The sequence below is a fragment of the Chamaea fasciata genome, unplaced genomic scaffold (assembly GCF_029207755.1).
Source record: "Chamaea fasciata isolate MVZ Bird 193981 ecotype frontalis unplaced genomic scaffold, bChaFas1.0.hap1 SCAF_3, whole genome shotgun sequence".
Lineage (NCBI taxonomy): Eukaryota > Metazoa > Chordata > Aves > Passeriformes > Sylviidae > Chamaea > Chamaea fasciata.
In genome coordinates, this window is record NW_027094088.1 from 61,637,897 (window position 1) to 61,650,284 (window position 12,388).

The 12,388-nt window shown below is 37.8% G+C and overlaps 1 protein-coding gene across 4 annotated transcripts in view; it reads right to left on the bottom strand.

Annotated features, from left to right (window-relative positions):
- TRMT11 (tRNA methyltransferase 11 homolog) overlaps positions 1–12,388 on the bottom strand; it is a 23,540-nt gene continuing 11,152 nt past the window's right edge. For all 4 annotated transcript variants that reach the window (XM_066179239.1, XM_066179240.1, XM_066179241.1 and 1 more), the window contains 6 exons: positions 11,912–11,992; positions 11,109–11,273; positions 10,171–10,243; positions 9,290–9,421; positions 5,931–6,051; positions 1–585 (listed from right to left, as the gene is read on the bottom strand). In XM_066179239.1, coding sequence (XP_066035336.1) covers positions 454–585; positions 5,931–6,051; positions 9,290–9,421; positions 10,171–10,243; positions 11,109–11,273; positions 11,912–11,992 — 704 coding nt within the window. In that variant the 3' untranslated portion in view covers positions 1–453. The remainder of the gene's footprint in view (positions 586–5,930; positions 6,052–9,289; positions 9,422–10,170; positions 10,244–11,108; positions 11,274–11,911; positions 11,993–12,388) is intronic.

Sequence of the window (12,388 nt, forward strand, 5' to 3'; positions counted from 1 at the left end):
TTAAAAAAACCTCACACCAACCTTGGTTTATTGTACATCATTTACAAAACAAATGAAAATGATCGTCTTAATTAGCAATCCTTGATCACCACCACGTGTTTTTAAAACAGCCAGATGTTCACAGTTTAAGAAGCCAAATAATACTACTACTTTCTTACAAATGTAAATGGTGAAAGAACAATAATAATGGTTTTAGTCAATCATCATGAATACTTGAAAGTACAAATATAAATTAAATGAGACTCAAAAAACTTGTACAATAAAATCTGCTATAAACAAAGCTAATTAAAAAGAACAGCTCCCAACCTGGGTTGTGGGTTTCATCTTGCTTTAAAATTAAAAGCAGTATTTATTTTTCTGAAGCATCCAAACGAATGTTCACATCCAGATGTCCTTACAAAGAAACATGGTCTTCATTCTTTCCTCATTTTTTAAATCTGTTTATATAATATTTTACTTTTGATTGTCCTTTTCTTCCTTGGCAATCCTCTTTGTCACACCACTGAAATACTTCTCACGGAAAGAATTGTGTCCCCTGTAGGGCAAATACTGACCATCCAACAAGTAGGAGTCCTCATCTTGATCCTGCATGGCATCAAAAGACAAACATTAGACTTGAGGGTAGTGTGTTCAGCATGTATTGCCACCACTCTGCCTCCAGACTTTTCCAAACCATTATGCGCAAGGGTAAGGTAGTTAGGCTTTTGTTTTACAATTCAACAGCACGCACTTAAGTCACTGAAAACATTTCAGCTGACATCACCAGAATCCCACCCTTACATGACCAAATGAGTACAGGTACCAGGTGCCACACAGGCTTCTTTCCAGAAATGTAGAATTCAGTTAGTCAGAGGTCTGTGGAAGGCAGGTTAAAACAGAAGAGGAACACAAATGGCTAAAATGAGTTCCTACAGTTACTGACGCGCATTCAGAGAGGTTTTTCTTCTGTGCAGCATTCATGTATTTCTGTAATTTACAGCTGACACAGTAAATCCCTACACATAATACCTATTTGACACCAGCCAAAAACACAGTTTAGAAAATTGGCCCACTATATATACAAAGGTTTAGTTCATCATGTACTGTGGCTTTATACAATTAAGATACTTGTCAGCTAACATTAGCAATGCTGTAAGATAAACATTACATCAAACTTTAATCTGAGTGTTAAAGAAAACTGATGGCAACTTCTAAAAACAGTTTTATGCTTCTGGGTGATGTCAGTTTATTATTATGCTCAAAAGTAGGAAGGACAGTGACCAGCAGCCTCACACAGAACAACTGAATGGCCAAGGAGAAGATAAAAACAAGCACATAACAGATAAAAGCAAGCACAGAACTATGCCACCATGTGTTTCTTCTCAGTTTTTTTTTAATCAATGCAGCAACATAGACATTCGGTTCATTACCTTAAAACGTATAGTTATTTGTTCATATTTGAAAACAAAGTTACTGTGGAATGTTTTAGCATTAGTAGGAACATGGAAGTAGATTTTAGTCGGTATTTTCATATTACAAAAGTATTACAATGCAAGGATGCATAGAATCCTAGTGGACAATCTCTCCCTTCAGCTCTTTTGTAGCCTTTCCAGGTTTTCACCTACCAAGATCAACACCTCCCCTAGCTTCAGATACCTTAACAAGCAGTCTGAAGGAGTGAAAGAAAAGGTTTTTCAACAAAGCAAGATGCTTATGTGCATGTAGAAGAGCCCTCTTCTGGACACAATGAGATATTATTTGGAAGTTGGTCTCACCTGCTACACCAGCAGACATCAGGAATGTGACACCAGCTTAAATTAGCTTGCTAAATGTTCAGTACCATGTAGATATCTATTATGTACAGCATGTACACCAGTAGCAGCAGCTCTATGTAAATACTGCACTGTTAGAAAATAGCAGAAGAAAATGACTTCAGGAAATCCAATGCAGGCACAGTATTATCTACTGTTTTTTGGTCACCTGTGAGAGACTGCCATCTCCATGACTATTCTCAGGCTGATAAACAACAGGCTCTTTGCACGTTTGTGAAAAAAACCTGAAAATTACAAAATTACTAAAGACAGGAAACAAAAAAGATTTAAGACATATTGCTCTCACAGCCAGCCTGTACCCACGTCCCAGCCACTCACTGGAAAAGAGCACTTTTTCTGCTCTTGAAATTCCAGGTCAAAAATCCTTCTTTGACATAAACATGCATTTTTACATCATTGGGATGTTTTAACAAGAATGCTACATAATTCACTTGTTTTGAGAAATGGACAAGATATTTGACCCTGAAGGACAATGATATATAGATCAAAACACGTTAAGATAAAAAATAACCCCAACAACCTCTAAGAGGTCACACGTGTACAACATTCATCTTGATTCAGTAGGAAACAAAATGCTGATTTGGGGGGAAGGGAGAAAGGAGGAAACAACCTTCTCCTCCACCTCCAGGCTGGTTAGGGAAAAGAGAGGATGTGCTGTGCAGAAGAACAAACTTCAAGTAAAACACAGGTGTAATAGGGGCACCTGCATGCACCAGATGGAAACACCCTTGGTGCACCACTCCACAGCAGAATCTCATCTCGAAAATCCAGGCCTCATCAAGAGCTCTGCAAACACTGCTTGCTAAATGAGAAATCTGCAGTCAGGCATGGATTTCTTAGGAGAGATTACAAAAGAAGTTTCTGGCCCACATCACAGTAATTCCAGTTTAAGAGGTTCCATTCCCTACCTCTCACCTGCACAGGCATGACTGTCTAATAAAGATGGCAATTGCTTAAAAAACAAACAAACAAAAAAAAAAACAACAAAAAACAACAACAACAAACCCCAAACACCAACAAGAATGGAAATTGCTCCTTAAAAAGGGAAAAAGAAAATAAGAAAACCTGAACTACCTAGAGATACCAGTCACTGTTGAGATTTACTAGTCAAAGAAATTTTATACAGAGTGTGAGGACTAATCAAAGTAACTGAAATTTTTGGATTTCAGAGACTAAGGATTTCCAAACAAAGTCTAACTTAAAGTATTTTATATTAAGGAGCTGAATGGGAAGAATCTGAACACCACAGATTGACTTCATTTAACTCTAGAGAGAAAGTAACTTGTAAAAGAACCCTTAACAATTTATTGGTTCTAAGGATACCACTAAAATAGATTTTAGAGATCTCTAATAAATAACAAAGAGGTGGAAGAGAAGAGGATGCTGAATGATAACAAGAAAACTTTGTTTTTCTTTAAATCTTGGCAAATATTAAGTGACATTGTAAAGATTTTTATTCATCTAGCTTACTCCAGTTCAGCTTCAAGGTAATTGCACACATTTAGTTTTCATTTAAAAAAAAAATCTTCCTAATCTTACCACTGCTTCCTACCACTCTACATCTGGAGCTGGACAGTAGCTACAGAAACCACTTGTACTAATGTTATACAGCTATAAACAAAAGGGAGCAGTTATCAAATCAGGGACAGCAGGATCATATACTCAGGAACAGACACTGCTAAATTCAGTAGGAAAAATTCTACACCCGTAACAACTCTGGAGTGACCATGTGACATGGAAATGCTTGAGCCATTCAGCACGGTAGGTTTGTGTGCCTGGTGCCTCACAGTCCCTTCCTGGACAATCATATGCCCAGAGTCTATCCTTCAGTCAAGTTTTCTGTTACATCTTACTATATAATTTCTAGGCATCTTTCTTGGCATTAAAAAAGTGGGATGCCTCACAGGGAGGGAGGAACATAGGGCTCTGGGCTGAGGCTGCAGTTGCTCCTGCCCCACCCACCCTGGGTTTTGGGGGGACAGTGTGCAGATGTGCTGTGGGGGAGGCAGGAGGGGAGTGTGCATTTTGGGGTAAATGCTGTGCTGGGAGGAACAGTGGCAAAAGTTGTCTGAAATGATAATTAAAAAAAACAAACAACTCCTCTGCTTCTATTGTGCATGTGCTGGAAATGCCTATTCATATCAACACTGAGTTCAGGAAGAAACCTTTTCCAGTTGGCACAATTTCACTTTAAACTTAAAAAGAACAGACTGGATGCTTACAAGACAGTGAGTTATGAACCAGATTTGTGAGGTTTTTAATTCAACATATGATCTTCATGCTTATGATTTCTTGTAATAGATCAATACTTCACCAAGACATACTCACTTTTTGCCTTTACTTCGGTCTCCTTTTTATTACAAACAATTCCAATCAAATTGCACCACCAATTTTAGCAACTGACTGAATTCACCCCCAGTTAAGAGTTTATTTAAAGTGTTAGAAGGGAAATCAAAATTTGCTGCAAAATCTGCAATTCCTTATTGGTGGCAAACACTGGGGAAACCAAACAACTGCATAACAACAGTAACATGACTTGTAACATTTCTCAGCCATTTGCAAGTGCTGCACTAAGTTGAATTAAAAGGCAATTGAGGGCCTGTTAGAAACCAGTTTAGTAAAGCAGACAGGAACTGTCTGGAAACATAAACATTTGGCATATCCATAAAAATTCACTCTTGCACTTAGGAAAAAGAAAAGCAGACGAAAGCGTAACTATTGAATTTTATGGTCATATCTGGCAGGTCAGAAGTATCCAATTCAAAGGTTGCTCAGGATATTAATACTGAAAAAAAACATGTTCTGGGTAAGGGATGCTGAGTGGGGAAATCTTAGACACTGAAGCAAGGTCCTAAACCAAGCAGGCAGTAGCTAAGGATTCAACATGCATTTTGTTCTCCAGACAAGTTTTGCATCATCAGAAACCACACATGGGTTCTGGGATCTTTAAATTATCTAACAGAACATCTGGAATACTGAATGTAAGCACTTGCAGAGTCTTATCTAAGCAGCAAGCCTGCCAGCTAGTCTCAGGTGCTCAGAGCTAAGCATTTCCAGACAGAAACCTGTCAAACCACGAACTGAAAAACAGGTGATGCACAAGAGGAGAGTAACAAATGACGCAAGTCTGTTTGCAGAAGGGTTGATATATTTTTTAGGTTAGAATACGTGACCTTACAGCACTGGTAGCAATAAAACTGCTGTCAAAAACCTCCCTGAACACTCTGAGATGCAAAAACTTTCATCATCTACCCTCCTGGTTTGCTACTGGTGAAGTTGGCAGCTCCAAGGCTGAACTCCACACAGAGTGTTTATAAAAGTTCAGGTGTTGCTTGAGAACTGCAGTCACCACGAGCATTATGAACACAGCACTGAACCCGTGATGTGTCATTAGTGCAAGCACCACACAGACACAGCAGTCTGACTGCATCTCCTGCCATCTGAAACAGCTCTTCCAGCTGACAAGGAATGTACTAAAAACTCAGAGTGCATTTTCATTAAGAATTTGCCTCACATGTGTTTAGCATCTCTTTTAACAGTATTAAGTGAGAGAAGTAGCAGGAATGGAAAGGAGACCTGAATGCAATATTCCCTGGTACCAATGCCTCAGGAGAGGCACTTAGTGGGTCACAAAACAAAAACAGAAAAAAGAGAGACAGTGTGCTTTTCTGTACTTGTCACAACTTCAATATTAATCCAAAAGTTAAAATGTACCACTCTAAAGATGAAGTAACAGATTTAAATAAGGTTTACCTGTACTGCAAGACCCACAAAGATATTTAGTATTTACTTGGGCATAGAGATACACTTTGAAATCAATGGAAACTTGGGCATTATGGCAAAACCTCTGTGGATGGGATTCACAAGTAACCGAAAGTTCAAAGATCTTTTTCACACTATCAAGGGACTTCTTCAGGATGAAGAGTTAACCAAAAACTGAGAATAAAAATGAAGAAACCAAAACCAGAACAGTCCCTTAAATCAATTTTACAAAAGCTCTAACTATGATCATAAAAACCAAGGTGTGACAGAAACAAGGATCAAATGCTGAATAGCACAAACTCATCACAAACACAACAGCTACTATTTTACACAATATGATCAAGAATTCAAGCTTACCTTGAATTCTTTCACCTTTTCCATGGTTATGAGGCGCCTTGATGTGTGGCTGGAAAGCATCTGCTCGCAGTTGCTAACAAGTTTCAGGCACGGATGGCGGGGAATGATCTCTTCTGTGTATCTGGAGGAAATAATCACTCTTAGTGCTGCAGGCTCATGAAGTGGAAGACCTGCATCTGAAACAAAATTCTTACAGACTCTTCACAAAAAGGTTCACAGTTTAAAGTTGTTATGCCCTTTAACCTGATTAAATAAATTCGGGTATTGCTGATCCAGAGTTTTGACATCATATATTCCAATCATCTTGACATGCAACGTGTAGAATAAATTAAAACCTCACAGTAAAGAGACACTCCCTCCATTTTCTGCATGTATTTAAATGATGTTAATGTATGTATACACGGGCCTGCCTGTATAATTTCAAGCAGAAAATATCTCAGCCAACCAGAAATAATAACTTATCCAGTCAGAGCTGAGATTTTAAAAATATTTTCCACAGTCAACACATATGAAGTTGCTGGAATAAGAGACTTTACTCTGGCTCCCTTAAAGGAGATCACTGTGCTTCAATTTCAAATCTTATTAAGCCACATCTTATTTGACAGCAACATTCCTGAACTTCAAAATTTGGCATTACAAATTTATCTCATTATAACTACTTTTTCTAATGGCAAAAAAAAAAAAAAAATCCACCATCATTTAACATTAAACAGGATTTAATTATAAGCCAACATTGCTGCTATCTCCATAAGCAAGAGTTACAGTGTTTTAAATGCACCACCTCATAAACATACTATTTTCTATATAGAAAGTGCTTTCTCTAAATTGCCTTCAATTCTTCTATTTCTCCAAATGCTGAAAGAGAAATTTAAAGATTTAAGAGCTTTGCATGGGACTAGAGCAAGAAGAAGAATTAACCCAGCTAGTATGATAAATACGATCTATCCTTCCGATATACTGAAACATAGATCAGTCATTTATTCCCAGATTTTGTAATAAGCTTTCATGTAATAGTTATTAAAAGATAACACAGAAAATGGGTTCTGGTATTGTTAGGTATGATTTTGTATAAAACACCTGCTCCTATGATTCTCCAGTGTTTGGGGGTTAACAGAATTCAGACACTGAAACACAAAACTGAATAACTTAATACCTATGACTTGAATTTAAAAAGTACAAAGGAGGAGCTTCACATTTTCCCTGTATAGAGGTGGATTTTCTCAATAAAAATAAAGGTGTTGGTCTGAATTAAAATAGGATCCATCTAGGTGCTGGTGGAAAACTTGGCATTTCTTAAGATAACAGAGAGCTGTTAAACAAGTAACTCACTCCAAAATTCAGATCTGCAAATAAGAAAAAACCCGAACAGTGCTGCCTCTTTGTAGTCCTCCAAAATTTCCAGATTGCAAAGCTACCTTTCAGTCACTTCTTGTGTAGAAACAAGTATCTGCTTCTGCTAGGTGAAGTCAGAACATGCTTTTGGCAAAGGAGCATGAAATTAATTCTCAACTGCTTTTTCTATTAAACAAGACTTTTGATGCATCCAGTACCACCAAACTGTCTTTTTTTTACAAAGGTAGGCACCCTGCCACAACATTTTAAAAGTTTCTCTCCACAATCATACAGAAGGCTGACTTTAATGGAATTAGAAGAATTTGGACTCAACAATGATTTCAATGTCTGATTGAAAGAGTAAACTCTGGAGCGAGATGCTATCTTGAAGAGGGAGAGATCACTATCACTTTGTTAAAAAGCCTTTTCTGTTAGCATTAATTAATGCACTTCTACATTCTTTCAGGTAAAACTCAGAAACATGTCAAGTAAGAAATACAGAAGCAATGATTTTAACAGACATCCAATACAATACAGTTTCGGCTTTAATTTAAGGTAATATACAAAGATCTCAAAAAATGAAACTCAAGGCAGGTGTTGCCAAGGGATATTTGACAATGCAACATGTTAGTAGAAAGTATCTTCTCTTCCCTTCTCCCCACTTAATTGCTTCAATGCCCCATGTTCATTATTACAGCCGAAAATAAAGTGACTCTCTTACTATTCTATGCCAATTCTAGCAACTTTAGTAGTTCAAGTCATAGTAGGACGTACAAATTCACTTTTAAAAAGGCAACTCAACTAGACCTCCCCAAAACATCAACTAAAGTTGATTCCAAATACGCAGTTCTCAAGTTACCTGAAGTGAAACACTTTACACTGTTGTAGTGAGGAAGCATGCTTTTACCAAAGTTTGGTGAGCAGAAAGAAAAACACTGGTATCTCCATGAACAAAATAAATTCAATAATTCCAAAGAGATTTTATTGACATGAAAATTAGTTATAATACTATGAATGGCATTCATTGCTTTGTCTGTGAATTGTCTTATGGGGGGGGGGGAAACACCTACAATACCAATTTTATCATTTACTAAAATATGCAAACTTGTAAGTGCATTCTCCTGTTACAGAAGCATGTAACAGAAATGGCTCCTTTTGATGTCCAAGTTTTCAAAACAGCATGAGATGTACTGGACTATCACAAGCCATTTCCATGGTGAAACCAGGGAGAACCACCACTTTATATAACAGTATAGTTTGTCTGTACACAGAAATATTTGACATTGTAGACACTACCTTCAGAGCACATCTGTATCTGGGAGATGCCTTGAAACAGCTACTGTAAATCAACTCCTCACTTTACAGTAAAAAATCTTCACAAAAACAAGACAAAAAAAGCCCTCAAACCTAATCGAAGAGATGCTGAAATACGGCATGCAAACAGCTGTTTTTCCTTATACACTCAGTTCTGATCCCAGGCTGCACTACTGAGCAGCCAGGATCCCACAGTCTCTGCTGGCCTCTCTCGTCCTAACCAGGCTGCTCTCGGATGCTTCCTGCCTCTCACTGCCATCTCGTGGTCACTCGACTTTTATTTCTCACAAGAAAGCTGAATCAGTAGTGCCAAACCCCAAACAATCAAGGGTGATTTTTACACACCTTTATCAACTACTCCAGCAGAAACACATACTAATACCAGCCTTACTTCTACTCTCTTGGAAATCCATCTGCACCTTGAAAGTCTTAACTTTTTAAGCTTAAACCTCAACCCACTGGACATGCATGTACAATGATATGCAAAGGCATTTTCTGATTGGTATCAGTCAGGAACCATCTCAGTTCAAAAGCTGTGTTACAAAATGTAACATACATTTCCCTCATACAAAGTTTTAAAATACAAAGTCTGGGCATTACTCTTAAGTGCTGGTACTATGGAAGCTCCAGCTGTACTACATCCCAAAGGAAAGTACAGTGAGAACGCAGCATCCATTCTGACACACAACGCAGCAGAAACCAACAGTACATACTCAGGCCTGTATGTGGGCAGCCAGTAAACCAATCTTCCTCCCATCACTAGATGCTCTGCCCCAAACTTCAAGAGGTCAAAGAAGATGTCACTTAGATGGTAACTGGATGAAACGAAGAAGTGATTTTCTGTGCTGAACAAAAAATGTACAAGGGTAAGCAAACACAAGAGCACAGGCAAAACCTAAATACTTAATTACAGTAATTAAAAGAAAAAAAACAGTACACTAAGCCACAAAAGCACTTTCTGAGCTTTGCAAAGTTACCTAAGACAATCCAAGAGTACTATGGAGTACTGCTACTACTATGAGGAATACAACTTCTCAAGTTCCTCCTGTCTCTTTGACTTGCACACGTGTTGAAGATGAGTCTAAAGAACCACAGTTATGTTGGAAATAGTTATTTTGCACAGCATCTTTCTAAAGGAATTAGAGTCAGAAGGCAAGGAAGGCCAGGCAGTGGAGAAGCCATGCAATATCTCTGAAAATAAAGGAGCAGTAGAAAATGCAAAAGAAAAATGTTTAAGGTAAAATTACAGGGATTCCATTTTAGAGTGATTTTGCAGCCTGCAGGGACCAGAGAGAACTTTCTGAGAACAGGAAATACATGGTAATAATGGCCCAAAGAGGTGAGAAATAGAATTCAAAATCTGAACACACGCAAAGGAGGGAGATAAGGAGGGAGAACAAAACCAAGAAGTTTTCAGGAAGTGACACAGTTGTTTGCAAACAGAACAAAAAGGGTTTTTCATCTTTAATTATAACTGCTACAATTTTTTTAATTTCTAACAGCCAATCAAAAAGTAATAAATATTCCAAAACTGCAACTGGGTTTCCATGAAGACATTTATTATATTCTACAACAGAAGAGACAGTTTCCCTACCTTCTTTCAACTGACTTAACTGTTTCCTTTTGTGAGCCCATTCTGCGAGGAGCTTCTCTGATACCATATGGTGCTAGAGAAAGCAAAAGCAAAATGCAGAGATGAGAACCTAACCCTCTCTCCAAATAACATGCAATTACACTATACATACACAACAGTGCACGAACTGTGGCTTATACAAGGTTAAAAAAATGGAAAGTCTTTACAAAATAAAAGTCAGTAAGAGACATTGCTTCAATATCTACTGAAAGTTTCTTGCTCTAAAGTTGTTTTAAAACTGTTCCAAGGAAATCCCTTCAGCTGTAAGTCACTGTAAATGCCAGCACGTGAGATTAGAAATTGCTGTATCAAGGTCTTTCATTTATCCCCTTGGTTTCTTTTCCCTCTCATACAAGACAAATGATGTTTAGTTAACAGGTTTCCGAAAGAGCAGAGGATGCTTTCAAACTGCTCCTGCTTCCAGTAGCTAAGTCTATTGGAAACACATTAAAATTTCTCTTTGGAAGCATTACATTAAGCACTTAACACAAAAGTCTCCAGAAGTCCATCAGAGATGCACGGCAGACTCCAATGTGCTGCCAACAGCAATACAGACCATTCTGCTAAGAAGTCTCTATGCATCAATGATGTCATGATTTACTGAAGGACACTTCTTCAAAGGATGATTTTCAGCCATATTGATTTCTGCTGGTGAACATAACATTCTCTCCATGGAAGGAAGTGCCATTGCCAGCTTTGTTACACATTAATAACTATCCTTAAAATAAATGCAGAGACATCAAATGCAGATGCAATTTCCATAGCGCTGCTCCCAACAATCATCTCTGGAAACATGGAAGCTGCAGACCTGAGCACTCATCCAGACATTTAATCAATTTACACAGGCAATAATGTTTTAGTCACTGTTATTGGACAACAAAAGGCAGTAACAAACTCACGATCTGTAATGATTGCATCAAACAACATCCCTTTTCTCCATACTGGTCTTGAAGAGTCAGCAACGAGTGCATCGAGGTAGTATTTCTCTAGACCATACTGTCGGAGATTAGCTCTGATATTTTCATCTGGCCCTCTCCATTTCTGGTTCTTTCTGCTTGCCTTGCCTGGGAGGGAAAGGGGAATGGAAAGGGGAAAAAAAAGCATACTGAACAAGAAACTATTATATAAGAAAAGCTTTCATATGCTCTACCATTTAAATTACAGGAAAATAATCAAACGTCACAAAAAACCTTGTCAAAAGTACTTGCAATAAACTTCGTAAGTAGTAAGGAAAACTGAAAATACACGAGAAAAGTTCTGCTGCACCCTCTGCACAGGGTGTCGAAGAACACATTTACAAAAACGTTGGTTTGCAAGATGCTCTCTCCATCCACCAGTCACAACCCTGTCCACCAGGTCAAATATAACTTGCATATTTGCAGAGAAGTAAGAATGAGATACGTGTTCCTGGGTTAGGTTTTGAGGAGCTTCCCACATCATAGGTTAAAAGAGCACACACCTGTGGTAATTATTATTTGGAACTTTTTTTGGTCTTCATTATTCTTTTTCAAAAATATTTCCTGCTTAAAAACAAGATATCTTAACTAGCATACATATAAATTGGTGAACAAAATTAAGCATGACCAAATAAATCCTGCAAAGATTAATGCTGCTTTAAAATCCACTAAGTATCATCTGCTACCATCAGTATTCTTACATTCCAGAGGGTAAGATTTCAGTGGCTTTGAAATATGTAACGTACCTAATCCGTGGATTGTGTTGTAATCTATATCAGTACCACACACATATGCCCCAAAATGTGCTGAGGAGATTAGAAGGCCACCTACACAGGGGAGAAAAGAGAAAAAGTACAAACTTCTGTCATAAATGTCACCTGTGTTACAATTTTTTCCTCAGGAACTTCAGGAGCCTACACCAGCAGCACACTAGACCCAAGGAAAAGAAAAAAAAGCCCCAAACAAACACTAAAAAAAGACATAGAACTATCAACCAGTTAGAATCACTATGTAATTATAATCAGACATAGTAACACTAAGTCCTTTGTCTGCTCTACATGATTTTCCTTATCTTGCTATGCCCTGTGTCACTCCTCATCTCTGGAGATGGTTCAGGAGTTTTGTTTATGGCTTTCTGTACTTTAAGCAGTAAGAACTTTTAATCATTACATGAACGAAAACTTTTTATTCTACTTTGCAAGGAGCAGAATTTAAAAACTGTT